Raw genomic sequence first — 19899 nt, 5'->3', positions numbered from 1 at the left:
ATTTTATTTATTTGAATCATTTTGATCTGTATTGGCGTTAAAATAAAGAGCATATTATCTTGAAGCCTTGTTGTCTTGAAGCCTAAAATACTCTCGAGTGTTTTGTGGTCTGTTGGACTCACCGAGCCTCCAGATGTCTGCCAGTCAGCAACATTAAGCCTCTCAGAGCAATGAAGGTGTCACGACCCCATGAACGGAAAACCCCCACACAGAAGTGAGGAAGACCTGAAGTATAGACAAACATCTATAAGCTCAGAGCACTAGTGGGTCTCGGTATATGTTGCCTATTTAATTTAATTACAGACCAATCATTGAATAGAACTAGATGCTGTGCTGCTGTGATTAGTTTTTGGCCTAACACTATTGAAGTTATTCTATATTTTTCTTACTGTTGACAAATCCAATGGAAAGACCAAAATCAACAATATGTTTGTCTCTCAATAATTCCTAACTTCCCTAGTCTGCCTGTTGTACTCAGCCCTTGGCCCATGGGTTCCTACTGAAGATGGAAATCTTTAAAAGCAGCTTACAAATATATATTTTCAGTTTTTTAAAAGCTTGGTAACTTAGTAAATCAGTCAGACACTGTTGTTTTTAGCACAGGTGACTCAAACAGCATTTGTTTGTTATTTTAATAATTTTTGGTGCATTTTATGTCCTTATTAGAAGGGGGGAGTTAAATACAACAATCAGCTCATTGTTGGTTTTGGTCTCTTCATGTGATATGTCACAATAAGGAAAAAAAAATCACCAAACTGGACAGTTTAGAATGCTTTTGAATTACAGTAACTCAGAAGAGCTGTGGTAGAAATTTTAGCTAGTAGTGACCAGGTAAAAATACAATGAGAAAGAATGCTAGATAAAATTAAACACTTCCAAGTTACTGTTTGATTGTTTCTGTTTTTTAACATAATATTGTAACGTCGACTCACCTGTATGCAGTTTATTCATTGCATACTTCTACTTTTGTGTTATTTTACTATTAAATGTATATTCAGCATATTTAGAATACTATGTATAAATGTATTTCCCTATCAAGCATCCTGGGTACAAAAATGTCCTTTGGGATGAATAACATTCTCTTATCTGACAAAAATACATCATGATGACTTGAGAAAGAGACAATAAAAATGCTGACCTGCTGCCAGAGACACACAGCATTGATTATCCTGGCAGGTGATTTCACTGAGGCAGTGCGGGACATCTTTAAGGTGAGGAGAGATGGTGGGCAGCATCAAACAGTGACCCACACCGTACATCTGCACCGAACCCAGGGCCAGCTGTTTAACCAGACTGGAACCATTCTGAATGAAGCTAAGGAAGCCGAGACACAATGGAAAGGGACACATAGATGTCACTATTCAAACAGTGAGAGTTGAGCAGAGAATTTCACATTTAAAGTCAAGTAAATGAATAGATGAGTAATCGAATGAATGAAGGAAGGAACTTGAAAGTGGAAAGTGAAATCAGTCTAGTTGACCCATAATAGAATCTAACTATTAGGCATACAAAACAGATACTCTGTAAAGACTAATACAAGTTCAAATCATCACCAAGAAATATTAGTATGCATTTGTCTTAAGAACCCATATTAGTAATTCCTCTATCTGAAAACATTAGAAAGTGGAAATGAAGAAAAAAAAGACTAAACCTTGACATCTGTTTGAAAACAGCCTCCAGAGCAGTAGTATAGGCTCCCTGGATGATGGCATCAAAGTAACAAGGTACCAGGTAGCGGGGCATGTGCTTCAGGTAGCTGAACATTGCCTGGAACCAGTGGCCTACCTGTAGGTCAAAGGTCAACATCAGTCACAACAAGACTGTCTTCCCGAGAAAAATGTAGTGGTTACGCCTGGGACACACAGCCTGCGTGAGCAGCGTGTGTGCGTCGCGGAACCTCTTGCTTTTCATTTCGGCACCCATGTTAAGAGGTTAGGGCAGCCGCACAGCCTGTGTGAGACAGTGGACTTTGCCACAAGAGACCGTGGTTCTTTTCCTGTTTCCAAATGCATATATATATGTATGTGCATGTGTGTGTGTATGTGTGTGTCACGCATCCATGGTTGTGGAATGCTTCATGGCTCATTTAATTTGGAGGACTTGTTGGTCATGACACCAAAAAGATTCTCTGCTCCACATCTATACTACTGCTCCACGTCTATACTGATGCAGACAACTGTTCAGATTTTCTAAAAGCCTGCTGTCCACACCGAAATGACAAAACAGAAAGATAAATGAATCCCAATAGTTCAGTGCCATATGGTAAACAACTGAACTGTGTATTGTTGCAATTATTTATGTTATGATATATAGAGTACTTTGCCACACTATTGTTTCCAAGGTCAAGGATGAAGCTCCATGTGTTACCTGCTGAATGGCTGACCTGATGTTGACTTTACCGTTACACCTGGTACGTGTAAAGAGCAGGATCCAGCTGTAGTTTTCCTCATTAGATGTAAATGACATGTGGCAAAATACAATACAGCCCTGATAACAAACCTGTTTGTGGCATACCTCTCCCACAGCACCACCCTTTGCCAGCAGTCTGTTGGAGATGAAGTCCATCATCCAGTCTCCTCCCCTCAGGTTGTCACAAAGTGAATGACCAAGCTCATTTTTAGGACGAATCTCTGCCAACACTGACATCAGCCCTAAGGAGGTGTTGAACCACAGTCTAAATACTGGTACTGCATAAACTCCGGAATAAGTGATAATGATGATCATGATGGTGATGTTTATACAGGTACATGATCACCTGTTTGTGTTGCATTTATTCAGTGTGCTTTTAGTACCTTGCAAGCCTCCATAGTGGAGAGATAACCATGAAGGAATGTCATAGCATCCTCCCCCATCCTCCCTCTCCTCAGCATCACAGCGATACAGCAGCATGTTCATGTCAGCCAGCGTCAGTCTGGACATGATGCTGTGGAGGAAGAGCATTTCACTGGTGGGATGAATAACACAAATACATGTATGTACTGATAAAGTCTCATGAAATGCTGAGACTGTCAGAAAACTTCAAATTCTCTCTGTATACAACATACATATTCATCAGGGACAATATTTATCAAGCATCCCAAAATCCCTGACAGGGATCTTGCTGAAAGTTAACCTACTGCACACTCCAGCCACAGAGGAGGACTGAGAATTGTGAAGCTTCCCACACTGATGATGGGTGCGTTTCAATAGCAGTGTTTAACACGTCCTTCTTCACTTTGCTCACTTCACCTCAACAGAGTCCTATTGCCATTTAAAGTGACATTTCAGTACTCTGAAAACTATATAATGATCACATATTGTAGTCATTCACTGAAACTGCTGTCTCTTCATTTACATTAACTGGTTCATGAGATGAAGTAGCTGCAATACACAGACAGTTGGCAAAAGGCTGTTTGATGATTCATCATTGACTAATACTTGTGAAGACTGAAGATGTGTGTGAGTGTGTTCCATTTTTAATCTTTCACTCCCCTCGGACCCTGCCTGCCCCGTGGCCACTTGCAGGAAATATGTTGCTACAATATATCATGCCATGGGGAAGTGAAGGAGGGAATGGCCAATGATTATTGATGATTATTGAAATGCAGTGTTTCAGCAAGAGGACAAATCCTGGGAGAGAGTGAGATGTTGCTGTTTTACTACATTCATTGCCACAAACTATATATGATAAATACAAGTTGTAGTTTTATGAGTGTTGCAGTTTGAAGTATTAGATAATATAAAAAGTATTGAATGCAGAAAATACCTTTTTCATGAGTAGGCTTTATGTGTATACACACAACTTGTAAGTTACCCTGGTTATATATGCCAAAATATGATGACTAAATTGATAAATACCTCATATCTCATAATGATATTGATCTCTATATAGCAATTTGCAAAGGCTATAAGTATACACTGATTTATATATGAGCAGGGATTTGACTCAGCCCTATGCAACCAAATCATTTTACCTTATCTACAATAGTGCTGCATCTTGCATATATTGTTAAACACAGCAACAAATTTGTGCCTGGTTTATAAAATTTTAAATGGTTTGGCCCCTCCTCCACTATGTGACTTCGTGTACACTCACTCAGTAAATCCTATTAGATCCTCCAGATTAGATTATCCTCTATACAAGAATGTACCATACCATTTTCTTGCACTGCATTTGGGCAGTCAACTTTCTCTGTGAAAGCCACAACTCAGTGGAATGTCCTACCTGATGATATGAAGAACTGTAGTTCTATCAGTACGTTTAAAACCAAATTAAAGTCTGCTAAAAGCTACTCAGCTCTGTAAGCACTGACTCTACATTTTATCTCATGGTCTTCTCATGAACGCAAATAATCTTGCTTTAAATTTGACAAGCTTACATTACTCATTTCTAGTTGACATTGTGGGTGTATGTGATGTGCTATTGTGTGTACCTTTGTATTTTGTATTATGTGTCTTGTGTGTTTTTTGCTTTGTACTGTTCGTCATTGTGCTGTTCTATTTTTTAACTATGACCTGCTGAAGGGAATGCAGATGAAAATTAGCTATAAGCTAACTCTAGTACAGTACATCAAATAGTAACATTTATGTCATTGTACATGGTCCCAATCAATCAATAAATAAATAAAAACAGTATAAACATATTGTATCTGTCAAATAGTGCCATTATTGTAAATTTTAAATTAAAAAATGAACTAAGGTTTATATAAATGCATCTTGTTTTTCAATGACCTTCTTAATGAGAACTGTTAATAGCGATCAAAGTTTGATTTAGGACTGTTGGTTGTCACAGAATCAGCACTATTGTACAGCTGCATTTTCCCTGTTACCAAGAAGCCTTAGGTTGCAAAGTCATTCTGATATCTGTTAAGACTGCATGTGTTCTCTTTTTCAGAGTCCTGCAGTCATTCACAAAATGTATTCCAAACTTTATCATATTCATTCTCTCAGCTCCTAACTCACAACAAAATCAACAAATCAACATGATAAATTTCAGATTTTTGCACCAATACTAATAATTTTACAGTCATGATTACTATTAATATCATTATCACTTTAATTGGCATACTCACGTCATCAGTGGCTTGGTGAGAACAGCAGGAGTGCTATGTTCAGCCAGGCTGCCAGTCTGGTACTGAGGACTAAACTGGATCAGGTGGCGTCTTAGAGCCCCTAGCTGCTCCCGGGACCTGGACTCCAGAGTTACCCTGGAGAGGAACATACAACAACTTAGACAACTGCTTCAAGTGGTTGCAAGTAGACACAAACAAGGTCAAACACACACTCAGCACTTTGTGTACTGTAAGCCAGTAACTGTGTGTGTGTGTGTGTGTGTGTGTGTGTGTGTGTGTGTGTGTGTGTGTGTGTGTGTGTGTGTGTGTGTGTGTGTTTCAGAGAACCAATTTCATTTGAAAACCAGAATTGTGAGGACATTTCTGTGTTGTGAGGACATTTTGGCCAGTCCTCACAACTTCAAAGGGCAATTTGAGGGTTAAGACTTGGTTTTAAGGTTAAAGTTAGATTTGGGTTTCGGTTCAGTTTAGGGTAAGGGTTAGGTTTAGGCATTTAGTTGTGATGGTTAGGGTTAGGGTACGGGGCTAGGGTATGCATTATGTCAATGGGTGTCCTCACAAGGATATAAAGACAAACATGCATGTGTGTGTGTATGTGTGTGTAAGTACTGCAAAAAATGAAAGAGAGACAAAACAATGTGTGAAACAAACTTTGGTCCTTTGTGCTGAATTTAGCTTAGACTATATCTCTATTGATCTTGTGATTGCCTCCAAATTCTATTGTTCCTATTGTGTACTGGGATTTCTTCAAACTGTGGTTTAAAGGACAGGGTCAGAATTTTTCAAGTCTATCTTAAAATAACAGTCAGGTGCCCAAATTGAAATTGAAATTGTTTTTTCTTGTTGTGATCATTCCTTCTGTTTATACTGACCATGAAATAATCCCTACATAATGCACTTACAATGTAAGTGATGAGGGACAAAATCCACAGTCCTCCAGTTTATCTGAAGCTAATATGAAGCTTCAGCATCCAAATGAGTCAAGTCAAATATCTGTAACGCTGAAAGATATTTCAATCTTTAATGCCAAAGTACCTCTTTTTTTTGTTACTATAATTTCACCGAAGCTCAACAGGGAAACACTGTCCGAGGAAACACAAGGAAGGAATTTGATGCTAAAAAGACTGTAAATGTCACAGATGTCCACTTGATATGACTAACTCAGACTGCTAAAGCCTCATATAAGCTTCAGATCAACTTTTAAATGCATTTTAGCACAAAATGACTGTGTGGACACACAATGGTTCTAGCCTCCAATACCCCCTCCTCTATCTGACCTGTGAAGATTTTGGCCCCCATCACTTACAATGAAAGCACATTTAAAGGGGATCTTTTAATAGTCAGTATGAATAGGAGGAATGATTACAGTGAGGAAAACCTCCTTCACTGTTCGTATGGACACCTAACTGTTGTATTAAGACACACTTGAAAAACTGTAAAACTGTCCTAAGTCACAAAACCAATACATATACTGTCAAACAAAGGTTGACCCACCTGAAAATGATAATGCAGCCGGGTTTGAACTTCTTAAACAAAATCTCCTGGCCAACACCACTGTGTTTTGAAACCATAGCTGCCTTTTTCACCACCTTACTGTCCTTCAGCTGGAAGACATTTTAAAAGACTTTAAATGTCAAAGCATAAAGTTAGTTCAAGTGGACTGTATGTACCATAGCAGAGTTTGTCTGTTTTAGATCATAGACTACTACTCTTTGGCAGGGGTAATAATAGTCACAACACTACAGAGGAGTGTTTTGGACATACAGACAGGTATCAAATTAAAGGAAAAACTGGTACAGGTCTGAATGCTTGACCCCTACAGTGAGGGGATCTGGTGGATCTTTTATGCCGTGGGGGGCATTTTGCTGGTATGGTTTGGGTTCACTTGTCCCCTTAGAGGGAAGGATCACTGCAAATCAATACAAAGTTGTTCTGAGTGATCACCTTTATCCTATGATGAAACATTTCAATCCTGATGGGAGTGGTCTCCTCCAGGATTACAATGCCCAATTCACAGGGCACGAGGAGTCACTGAATGGTTTGATGAGTATGAAAAGATGTGAATCATGTGCTATGACCTTCATAGTCACCACATCTCAACCCAACTGAACACCTATGGGAGATTTTGGACTGACGTGTTAGACAGTGCTCTCCACCACCATCATCAAAACACCAAATGAGGGAATATCTTTTGGAAGAATGGTGTTCCTCAGCCTTGGCATTGATTCTAAAAGTCTCTGGAACTCGTCTAGAGGGATAAACACCCCTCACTGTAGGGGTCGAGCATTCAGGTTCAAGCATTCAAGCATTCAATCTGATTTCAACACTGGAAAATATTTCGATGTATCCAGAATCCCACACCACTGAAGATACCTGGATGTGTTCTTGGATCTCTGCAGTGTACTCTGGCAGGCTGTTGATGTTGATGTCACTTCTTCTGTCAGAGTTTATGTCCCTCACAATGGTCCTAGCCTCCAACACCACCTCTTCTATCTGACCTGTGAGGACAAACAAAGAGTCCATGTTAGCTGGAATCGCTGGAAGTGGAGGCAGCATACCACTGATGATTAGGATTAAGGGTTAGGGTTGGGTTAGGGGTGAAATTAGTTTAAAATCAGGTTCTGGTTGTAGGATTATCACCTGGTATGAATAAAGGTGGAACATTATCTTTATGATGGTGTCCTTCTGGGTTCTTGACTGCCCTTCGCAGCACAGCTAGGACAGACTGATGGCTGCTGGGACAGTGTCTGGTCACTGTAACTACATCCTCATCCAGCTGCTCCACATAGACCTGTGAACCCAAGCAGTAAATTATAGCAGAAAGACTACATTTACAACAGGATAAAAAACCAGAATGTTCTATAATATCTAGCTCCCATTTTTTCTTCACTATTGTGTGTGGGGGTTTTGCTGGCTTAAGGAGGAGATTACATTCTACACAAAATTTCAGTTCATCACTTAGATCTATCAGCTTCCAGACAAACTAATATTTATCTCTAGCTGCTGACAGAAATCTGAGGACCATCAGCTAAGAATAAGGAAATGTGTCCAGTGCACTGTCTTAGTATCTTATCTCATTAAGTGACTTATATAACCAATTTCAATTTTGTGTGCATATAAATATCAAGCTTATATAGGATTTTGTATTGAACTGAACATACTTAGCCATCTTAATACTAAATATTTGGTATAGATTGGAAATCAACCTTGTGATGTAGTAAAATCTTCAATAATTGAGTATTCTTTATTCAAAATGTGTTGACAACCCTTTAGCTTGGATTAACTTGCACTTGTATAGAGGGAGATTAGCATTGGGTTACCCTGTGATTACAGAATCCCAAGAAGAAACAGAAAATTGAAGACAATTCAAAGGCGTCTACAAAATGCAGCTAGAGGCAGCAAGGGAGGAGAAGAGAGAGATAAAGATATGTTCGCATTAGCCGTTAGCAATGACAGGGATGCCTAGCAGATCTTAAACCTGTGCCTAGGTATGTTAAAACGTTTAAAAATGTATCCTATTCTGTCATGAAACTCTTAAACTCTTAATAAACAGAGAGGAGAAAAAAACAAGTTCCTTGGTAGTGGTAAAAACATACATGACAAAGGAAAGAGGGCTAGTGCAGTTCTAGTGCTCTATGTCAGTGCCTTACCACCCCAAGTAACTAGAGAGGCATGGCAAATGACAAAGCTGCCCGATCTGTCAAAGATGTCTGCCACTTCTATGACATGAAGGAAAACAGTATTGTCACTGAATTTAAGGTGTTCCACTCTTCCTGTGCTCTTCCTACTGCCAATATCCAAGCTAGGCTTATGTGCCTTCAAGAAAACAATATGGAAACACTCTTCCCAAAGCTGACAAAACTCCTCAAAATATATGATACATTGCCAGTGACAACTGCATCAGTTGCACAATCATTCTACAAACTGAAGCTGATCAAGACCCAGCTTAGAAATAGATGTGGAGAAGAGAAGCCACCAGATCTTCTGCTGTAGTCCATTGAGAAGTACATTCCAATTGACCATAACAAGGTCATTAACATTTATAAACTCTTGGCCAAAAGAATTCAGTTTAAGCATAGACAGACACAGAAATTTCACACACACACATTTTGACAATATTTTAAGTAAGAAAAGCAATTACAATTGGAAATGCAAATAGTTCATCTGTACAGAGGTTAGTACTTTGAAACCAGTTTTTCCGGTCTCAGTGTGAACATGAGGTACAGCTAATGTGTCCTGTGACCTGACAGTGTAAGTACTATATTTAGTGACCAGAGAGCAGAGGTAATTACGCAGTATTTGCATTAGAGCCTTATAGATAAATAACATATAATGGGTCACCATCACACCTTTTTATATAGGATGCAATGTAAAGATGCAAATAACTAACTATAACTTAATTTAACTATAAATACAATATTTTTTCTTAACAAATGTTCATTGTATTTCATAAAAAAGCAACAGTACAAAGTTACGGCACACTTTTTCATGGCAAGAACAAGTGTTGGGGGAGAAGAAGAAAAGGAAAAGCAAATGCATAAAAAAGGTAAACTAAAATAATAGATAGTACCATGAAAATGTAAGGTTTAGATGACTAATAAATAATCAGTGTTGATGGTATATAAGATCAATGTGGCCAGCAAGGTATATGCCTACATACTCTATATATAAGGACTGTGCATCTATGTGTCCTATCCACAGTCTCTCCAGATAACAGGGAATAACACATCTACATCAGGATCACACCCAGCCCACCGTGGCGTGCAATAAGCACCAGAAAACAGAAAACAATATCTTTAACTTTGGCTGTTTCTGGAAATTAAAATAAACAGGTTTAGTATCCCTCCATTAGAATTATATTCCTGGCAAAGTGATGAGGGCTTTTGCCGTAAATAGTAATTAGACAATCATGTAGTTATAACATTTATAGAAATTTGTAAGAAGAAAAAAAATGCATGTGAAGAACAGATTCTTAGATGGGGTGTGGTTAAGCTGGGAGAATTTTGACTTATGGCCTTTATTTCTAAAATCCTAACAACAGCTCTGAGTAATACTGTACTTCCAAGAATTCCAGAAACACAGGCCAAGTGCTTTCATTACACTCTCTTAAGACATGAAGTCTTTTTACAATTACTGAAGGTATTGCCTGATTTCCTCTGGTTCTACCTTTTGAATACTCACTGACTGTTTGACTTCTGTATGTGATAACTAACCGATGGGGTTTACTGATAGCTGTTTTAATTTTGTCAGAGTAATAGATATCAAAAGACTTGTCTTTGTTACTAAAGAAATTAAAACTGTAGAGATGTCATACCAATCAATTGATAGAAGAACATAAAATCCAAAGATCCAGCTGACTGCAAAAAGTAAAGCTCCAGGAATATAATATAACACAAATAATCAGTATTAGACAACAGAAAAGTCTGTTGCATCACTGAGTGAAGGTAGAGGACTGACCTGAGTAAAGCCTTCAGCAGCCAGTTCCTGGTGCAACTTGTTTAATGCCATCTTCCCTGCCATGATCCCAGTCTTAAGGTTGACCTGGTCACATTTTTGGACCTCAGGGTTCCAGCAGCTGTACAGATGATCCTCCTTCACCAACGAGATCTGAACAACACACTGAATGTTAATCACTGAACAGCTGCTAAAACAGATGTGGTAGATGGACAGGACCAAAGTATCATTGTGTTTGGTGGAAGGTCAGCCCATCCAAATGTTCTGATGACTACACGGTAGTGATGTTTGTTGTGGATGTTCAAGCTGCCCTGATGGTAAATTCTACTGTTAGTGGTTACCCTCTGACCCTTTCTTTACTGCCACCTACAGGCTAAGATCTCCACTTCTACATAACCTACTGCATACTGCATTTCATAATCAAATAAAAAGAATGACCTTGTAAAATTAGAAACTAATGAAACTGACAAAGTGCAAGCAGAGAGATACTGATACTTGAAATTGACTTTTAAATGCTTCACATCTGCGCCTAGCCTTGTTTATTCATATACTGTATTTACTACAAACTCCATAGCCCCACCAGTAATTAACTATAACTTGCACCAGCCAGAACACAGCTAGAAATTGTACATTCCCATAACGTTCTGAGAACTGAGAACTTCACTGGTGTACAGGTCATTGCCTTGTAACGTTCCCAGAACATTCCTGGATGGTCACGATGTTGAGTTCTTTAAAGGGTAGGGGGACGTTATTTGGTGGACTGTCAGGAAACATTCAGGACGTTCTGGGAACATTTAGGGGACCATTACTATAGGATGTTCCCACTAAGTCTCTACACTACATTCTCGTAATGTTTTCAGAACCTCTAGTGACATGACAGAAACCTTTAAAGGAACCGGTAACAAAAAAGATGTCACCCTCCATGATGCACCTTACAAAGTGCACCCTTATTTTCATACAAAATTGAGTCTTAGCCTTGGTAGTAAAACACCCTTCTTGCATAGCACTGAATGTACAGTAGTTTCTGTCCAAACCCAAGCTTGTTGTACTGTATTTTTTATCAGAACTAATTGAAAAAGAGTCAATCAGAACTATGTTAATCAAACAATGTGAGTACCAGACACAAACTGTAATTTGACGCATTCTCTTTTAATTATACTTTGATGAAACAAATGAACACACATTGCCAGGCAAGGTAATGTCTTTTTTTGACAAGATTCAAACGAGTCTTATCAGTGAAACCAAGCTCATCCCTTATTTTGCCCAGGTTCTACGTTCGAACCTGGAATTATGTATTGTTTAATAACATTAAACATTTGTCAAACAAAAACACAGTTCCACAGTTCCATTGTTTCATTACATTAATTAATTGCTAATATGAATTGATTCATTAAAATTTTAATGTGATTCATTCTTTAAATATAAAAAATAAAAATTAAAAATAAAAGTAAAACAGGTCCATAGGACATCATGAAATCAGTCAGTTGAGGGGAAAAATCCCCACAAACTAAAATAAAGAAATAATAATAATAGTAGTAATAATAATAATATAGATAATAATAAAATCGACAGGGGAAAAGGGAAAATTCGATCTTCTCAAAGTATGTTTTAAAAAAGATGATTAAATTTAAAGTAAAGATCTGTTTCCTTTTTATTCCTTGAAAAATAAAAAATATTAATAATACTTATTTTAATAAAGGTAAAATGTTTATTTTTATTTTTAAAAATAGATTTTCTTATTCTTATTAATAAAACTTTTTATTTAATTTATTTATATTATTTCTTCTGTATTAAATCTTTTAAGGAGTAAGGAAATACAATTATTACTGTAAAAGTCTATAATTTAAAAGGTCTATAACTATTCCAGTGGCATAAAGACATTTTGCTGCTGTAGTCGATCATCCTCAACATTTGATGTGTTTTGTGTTCCGGGATGCTTTTGTGCATATCACTGTGTGACTATTTGAATTGTTGTCACCTTCCTGTCAGCTTGAACCAGCCTGGCCACTCTCCTCTATACCTCTCATGCTTCTGCCCCACAGAACTGCTGCTTACTGGACGATTTTTTGGTTTTCACAATATTCTCATGCTTTAGAAACAGTTATGCATGAAAATGCCAGGGCACTTTGACTTTGGCTATTTCATCATCTGAACTGAAATACCTAACCTCTCAATATTCAAAAGAATAGTCCTCATCTCTAGAATTAAATTGTCTCCAACCAACTGACCATATACTGTATAAAACTCTAGAGTACTGCCATGGAATCAATGCATATGACTGTTGCTAGGGCTCTGATTTCTTCCATCCATCTTGAAGCCATTATAATCCCAGGCATCTCTACTGAATAGACTGATAGATAATTAGCCTACTGATTCTGTAACATTTTGATAAACATTTTGCTGTAACTCACAAAACTTTATTGATCATTGAACTGTTTCTTTTTCTAGTATCACTATGTTTACTTTGGGGGCTGGAAGTAAGGAAGTAAGCCTGAACTGATCTGCTGATCTATGTTCCACTCAAATCCTTTTGTGTTCATGGAGTAGTCCCAACACTTATGTAGCTGACTTTGTTGGATGGCTACCCACACTCCCTTGTAATCTGATCCAATAAACTGACAACTTGACATATCTTAAATTGAGCAGGACCTTCTCTGCTTCCACCAGTGATGCACCTGGGGGTCTCCGTAGCCCCTGTAGCTTATCTAATTGCTCTGTGTTGAGTCCTGTTCATTTTCTCTAATGTTGTTTTGCAAGTTCCACTGTAATGCTACTCTAATGTCCCTGTAATTTTACTGTAATGTTACTATAATGTTTCTGTTTGTCATGGACTCATGGTTTTGGGACTCTTTGTGTTTGTTCTTTTGGTTTTCTGTGTTGCACTTCTGTTCAGTACTTTTGGTCATTTGATCATGCTCTTTAATATTTGAGTTTTTTCTTGGAAAGACTATTAGACTATTGGTTAGCTTGTAGTTCTGTGTTCCTAGGTTCATTCATTCAGAGACGTTTTGGTTTATGCTGGGTTGTTGAGTGGTGTTTTCTGGGTTTTGGTTTGCTCTGTTTCCCTTGTGTGTTCTTCACTCCTGTGTTCATGTGCTCCTCCGCTCACCTGCCCCACATTACTCTTGTTAGCCCTGCCCTGCACTGTATTTTTCCCGCACCTGTCCTGTATCAGCCTCATCAGTCCTGCCCTGCTCCTAGTGTCTTCCCCAGCCAATCACTCCCAGCCTGCCCTTGTGTCTTTCCACCTGTTCCCTGTTGTCTATTAGTTCAGATAGTATATAAGTCTTGGTTTGCAGTCACTCTTTGTTGGATCCTCTGTTTTGTCATGCCCAGTAAGTCTGTTCTGTTGTGTTTGTTGCCTGCTCAGTCGTTTCCTGTATTCAGTTCTACACAGCCCAGCCTGCTTTTGTTTTTGCCTGTAAGTCTCAGCAATAAAGAAGGTTTTCTTCAGCCCTCCTTCTCTGTTCTCTAAATTTGGGTCCACCTGCTCTGCTATACCTGACACTGTTATGTGCCTGTAATGTTACTGTTATGTTGCTGTAATGTTATGAAATGGGAACTAGGCAGACATAATGTATTCTATATTCTAACAGAATGTTGTAATGTGACCAGCTGGGAACCAAACAGAATGTTGTAATGTGACCAGCTGGGCACGAAATGGGAATATCCCTTTTAAGTGATGGAAGTTCTGTTTGCGGACGTTCCCCAATGGTTATCAAGGAAACTTTTTCCTCTTAAAAAGTCCTTAAGGGAAAGTTCTCAAATGACCTACAGAGAACCATATGGGAATGTTTTCTTTACATTCCAGAAGTCCCCTTTGTGATGCTGTGTTACCATAAAAGAACAAAAACAGAGCAAACATCTAAAGTCATGTAGAGAATGTACCGTATACCAACTTAGATGCAGTCCAGAATGAAACGTCCCCATGTGACTAATAGGGAACCATATGGGAACGTTCTCTTAAAGTCTGAAATGCCTTCTTTGTAATGTTGCAATGTGACCATAAAATGGAACATCACCCTAAAGTCATATAGGGAACATCATTATATGGCCAACTTGGACCCTCATGCGAACGTTCTGATTAAGTTCTCAACAAAATGTTCTCATATGAGCAACAGGAGACTACATGGGAAAGTTCTGTTGACAACCCAGATGTTCTCTTTATAATGCTGCTATGTGACCATGTGAGTTTAACGTTCCCTAAAGTCGTATAGGGAACTTTGAATTGCAGTACTTTCATGACCAAAAGAGGACGTTTTAGGAACGTCTCCAATGTTCTGTAAAGGTTTGGGACATTCGTGACCTTTAGAGAACTTTTAGGGAACGTTACACAAGGTCCCCAGAACGTCCCCTCCTACGTGGGAAATAATCTCTCTAGTGCCCCCTGCGTTCCCAGATGATGACCAGTGGCAAAGATAGTTGTGTTCTCACCCACTAACACCTGGGACACACTGGATGCGTGAGCAGCGCGTGTGCGTCACATTGCTTTTCATTTCGGCGCTATGTTAGAGTTACCACACAGCCCGCATGAGACGCGTGACTCATGCGAGGCTGCTGCGTTGCGTCATCTAGAGATTCAAGGTCTCACCTATTTTCTCTGCATGATGCGTGCGGTTCTCAGCAGAAATAGACAGGGAACACGATAGAAAGATAGGGCTGCTAGTGACAGAAGCGCCACAGGAGACACGCCTCCTGTGTGGATGCTGCAAGCGTGCGAGACGCAGCAGTTCAGCGACGCACACGCACTGCTGAGGTTCACGCATCCAGTGTGTCCCAGGCGTAACACCTCAGTTGGACAGGTGGCAGATACTGTACAAGGAATTTTTTCTATTGTTTTGCACTTTGTTTGTTTACTTAATCTGTGAATAACATCTGAGCTTCAATCTGATATACCGTCAGCAGAGAGGGCCACACTGTGGTACTTTATGTGTATTTGTTCTTACCTGATTAGGAAGCAGCTCGTCATATCCTCTGGTGCTGCCTGTAGCACAGCAGGCCATAGAAACCAGAGCAGAGCTGGGCAGGAAGTCATACACTGAACGCTGAAACAAAACAACAAGACTGAGCTTAATGGTTAAAATCAACAATTTAATAATGCCACAGCTAATGGATTTAAACACAAGCCTTGTTACGTGTTGTTGTGAGGCAACAAGGTAAACCACTGAGCAAATAATGCTAAGCTAATATTCAATCATCACCCAGCTCTTCAACAGCCTATACTGATATAGAGCTTACAGTTTTACAATTATTTTCTTGTTATTAAGGTGTTCCTAGGCCAGATATCACCATTCTGGGAATCCCTCAGGTTCTCCCAGCAGGAGCTGGAGTACATGGCTGGGGAGAAGGATGCATGGGCTGCCTTGCTTAGCCTACTGCCACTGCAACCCGGACCCCAGCTTGTGTTTGAAAATAGATTGAGGAAAGGTTATTTATTCATTTTCACTGTTCAGAATTGAATGCTTTCTCATAATTTATTGGTCTTGTATGTGCTGTAAATGCTAATTCAGAGTGATCACTTCCTTTTGCTGTTGTTTCACAATACACCTTTCCACTGGCAATTCACAGGAAAATGCATTGTATTTGTCACAGAGGTTAATGTCAATTGCTATCATAATGAGCAGGTTGTGTGAAAAGCTGCAGACATCAAGTCAAATCTAGTCAAGTCAAAATTTATTTGTATAGCACATTTAAAACAACCAGAGTTGACCAAAGTGCTGAACAGGCTTAAAATGTCAAAATAAATGAATATAAAAGTAAGTAACAAATAAGAATAAAATAAAACAGTAAACATAATTAAAGCTGCAAGCAGCGATGAATGGACCCTCGCACCTTGCGCGCATGGTATCGCCACTGGATGTTGGTTGACACATCTCTGAATTTTCAGGATTATCAGACACTGTGTGTGGCGCTGGAGATGACATATTGGAATTTGTCTATACATTTGATAAACTATGTGTCAATTAGGCTTCACTTCCTGTTGCCTGTGAGTGTAACAGAGTTAGAAATGACCTCTATTATGAATTTCTACAAAATAGATATGCTTGACTTACATATACATAATTTTAGAGCCACCCGGTGGATTAATAGTGCAACTGCATAGATAGGGTTCCTCTCCTTGCACCGTACATGCCTCATCAAAGAAAAATACTTCCAAGCTGGAGGTTGGTATACGTGAACAATGCTGCAACCAATGTTTCTATGTTTAATGCTTTAAAATTAGTTTTTGCAACAGTCAGTAGCACGCATTTTGACTGTAGGCACTAGTAGCATGTAGTCAGAATGTTATAGACATTTATGTGCAGGAATAGTAACTTTATCTATGAGTGGCCCTCTTATTAGCATGTTGAGCTAATGCTAGTTAGCTAGCCATGCACTTGCTGGCCTGCTCCCGGCTGTAATGTTTTCTCGTAATTATTTTAGATAGTAATTTTTCACTTTTTGTTACACAGATCTAAATACTTGTAGTTACATGACACACTGGTGACTGTGTGTTGGTGATTTTTTTTTTTTTACCAGGTAGGCTTTTGTTAAATGTGGGTTTCATATATAGTTGTTACATGAAAACCTTGTAAGTCCAGCTTTGTGATTTATCATGTTTTGTGTGAAATGAAGGCTTTTGTAGTTTTTCATGGGCTAATAGTATTCCATATCCCATTTATAGCCCATTGTTGATTTGTTGATTTTAGAAGTATGTGGTCAACAGTATAAAAGTAAACTTATTTTTCTGTGTTCCCACAATGTTGATGTGAGGTTTTTGTACAACACCAATGACAAGTTGCATTATATAGGACACAAAATGATGTTTCATTTATTGTCTATGGATACAATGTTTATTTAGAGTGTTTTAGAATTTTTATTGTGGATGTAAAAGAAAATTGTTCTTACTCTCTCGTTTAGGTGCTCTATAGGTAATCATACATTACCACTGTACAACCACATGTTTGTTTTACATCAGAATGTGTAGGGGAAAAAAGACTATAATAGCACTGTAATGTGAAGATGTGTTTTTTATATATTTTTTTGTAAAAATCAAAAAAGAAAAATACTTCCAAGCTTGAGATCTGCTTGCAGTTGCATGACACACTGTTGATGGTGACTGTGTTGCTGATTTTTGTATCAGAGTGGAATTTTCCATCTTTAGGGGTTACAAGTTGGGTTACATTGGGTCAAGCCTGGGCCTTGAGGTCACACTAATTCTTAAGCAGGAAGGAGACATTCTCTCCTCTCCTTGAGACTTCAGAACCCTCTGTGTCTGTTTTGGGGAAATCAGAAACCTCTCTGATAAAGGGTAAATCAGCATTGCTATGGTTACCAAGGTCGGAGGAGGCTTTCCTAGACAACGCGGATAGATGAAAGAGTAGATTCTATTGACACAATCAGACATTCAAACCAGAATGTGCCGACAGTGACCTGAAGTTCCATGCAACATGACCTGAACCAACACAGGTAAAATGCAGTTCCGTGTTTAGAAACTAGTGAACCAATTAGACTAATTTTTCATATTGTAGGGTGACCTGCTTAGGTTAAAGACTAAGGGTCAGAATTTCAGAGGGCAGAACGGAAAGAGACAGCATCCGAGTTGTAGATGACTTCGATGTTCGCTATTTCAGTTCTCCTTGATCAAGTGCTTCAATAAACATTTTCAGCTTTAAAACATCAAAGGCTCCTGTCCGCTTTTCTCCACTGAGGTGCTGACCATCACTCAAAATATCCACAACAGACAGTACCTGTCACATAGGCAATACTATATAGTGAATTATTAATACAGCAATACATTTTCCAGGGGGCAACTGACATTGATACACATTTTCATGAATATTGGACATTGCATATAACAGAAAAATATTACTTCCTGTGTCCACAATGTTGCACCAGAGAACACCCACTAATTATATGTCATATTGCTGTATATCATGTGTAGACCACAGCATGTAAATTTAATGTAAATCGGATGATGTTTGTCACATGAGGATGACTTCCTGTTGTCAGTAGGTGGTGCCATAACTATGACTCAATAGGTTCCTTGCACTTTCAGTGCCAGGGACCAACGGTCCCTTCTCTACCTTGTGCCATTCCCAGTCTTCTAAAATGTATATCTGATAAGAAGAGAGGAAGGCTTGTAGTCTGGTTGTCCAAATCATGCTTTGACAACATCTCTTGAGAAGCTTGGATGTTAAGAAGTGCTTGGCGATCAAACAAGTAAAGCAGAAACATCTCAACAACATACACAGAAAAACAAAGCAGCAGCAAGCAATAAGCCGAGCAGACTTGACAGACTGCTTGCCATACACACTAGTGCCATCTTGATGTCAGGCTGTAATTTTTACAACACGTCATCATGGTAAAGAAAACCTTTCACTGGCACTTCTGTTGGGTGAAAAGCTACACATACGCATCACAAAACCTGATTGTGGTTGCTCACACCTGGCACAGCACCAGTGTTTCAACACTAACCACTTTGAAGCAGTCATTCACATCTTGATGTACTGCAACAATATAGGCCAAGCAATTGCAAAGTCATGCTGTGACTTTACATGTACCATGAAAAGTTAACAGAAAATACAGTGGTTTCTTGAGTTCCTAAAAATGTTCTAGAGTTTCTGGAAGGGTTGTAATAGATAATCACAAGGTTCAGGAGGCAGAGAGTTACATAATCTAAAAAGCTACTCATAGCACTAGAAGGAGACATAGAGACATGCTAGCAATAATAATAGTATCATTAGCAGTAGATTTAGTGGTAGCAGCAGCAGAAGTGGGCACTCTAGATTCAAGCGTACCTGGATAGGACTGTGATCGTTGAGGGTCCCGTCCATGAACATGGTGTGAGTGACAGCTGGTATCAGAGGCCGAAGGCTGGGCTGGAAGAAGGCACCTACAGGCTCCTTGCCAAACCAAGACAGCCATCCTCCCTCCTCCTGACTGCCTGTAGCACTCCTAGCATCTGACAGAGGAGAAGAGCTGCTGCACATCACATCAGTCAGGTCAATAATGATGACAACATTGATTTGAAGACATGCAAGTTAAAATCACAAAGTATGGCTGCAAGATTCCAACTCATTAAAATGCTGTTAAATGAATGACCCTATTTAATTCCAGTGTGGATGTGGTTGCTAGTGGGTAATCATCTCCATAAAGGAAGTCCTCGCTGGCTTTAAATGTATATTGAAACTAATTCAATTTTTAAACAATAAAGTTTTTTTTCAAATGTTTTTAGAGTCAATTTTTATTTTATTTATTGTAATGGAAAGGTATGGCAAATGGATCCCAGGCTGTGACCTGCTGATCTGACTGTCGCCATTAATTCCACAACACTTCTGTGGAGGCTTGACTTACCTCATTCCACCCAACTAGAACTGTTTCCAGCTGAATAACCTTATTCCATTACTGTCAG

The 19899-nt window shown here is 38.9% G+C and overlaps 1 protein-coding gene across 4 annotated transcripts in view; it reads right to left on the bottom strand.

The window, feature by feature from the left end:
* Nucleotides 1–19899, bottom strand: part of LOC137172859 (glycogen debranching enzyme-like) — a 74910-nt gene that overhangs the window by 17484 nt on the left and 37527 nt on the right. For all 4 annotated transcript variants that reach the window (XM_067577434.1, XM_067577436.1, XM_067577435.1 and 1 more), the window contains exons 13-24: nucleotides 19286–19449; nucleotides 15452–15550; nucleotides 10509–10658; nucleotides 7692–7842; nucleotides 7425–7549; nucleotides 6546–6655; nucleotides 5052–5186; nucleotides 2793–2923; nucleotides 2515–2651; nucleotides 1652–1785; nucleotides 1139–1314; nucleotides 123–225 (exon numbers count right to left, since the gene is read on the bottom strand). In XM_067577434.1, coding sequence (XP_067433535.1) covers nucleotides 123–225; nucleotides 1139–1314; nucleotides 1652–1785; nucleotides 2515–2651; nucleotides 2793–2923; nucleotides 5052–5186; nucleotides 6546–6655; nucleotides 7425–7549; nucleotides 7692–7842; nucleotides 10509–10658; nucleotides 15452–15550; nucleotides 19286–19449 — 1615 coding nt within the window. The remainder of the gene's footprint in view (nucleotides 1–122; nucleotides 226–1138; nucleotides 1315–1651; nucleotides 1786–2514; nucleotides 2652–2792; nucleotides 2924–5051; nucleotides 5187–6545; nucleotides 6656–7424; nucleotides 7550–7691; nucleotides 7843–10508; nucleotides 10659–15451; nucleotides 15551–19285; nucleotides 19450–19899) is intronic.

Source organism: Thunnus thynnus, chromosome 21 (assembly GCF_963924715.1).
Source record: "Thunnus thynnus chromosome 21, fThuThy2.1, whole genome shotgun sequence".
Lineage (NCBI taxonomy): Eukaryota > Metazoa > Chordata > Actinopteri > Scombriformes > Scombridae > Thunnus > Thunnus thynnus.
This window is presented reverse-complemented; position numbering and strand designations above follow the sequence as displayed.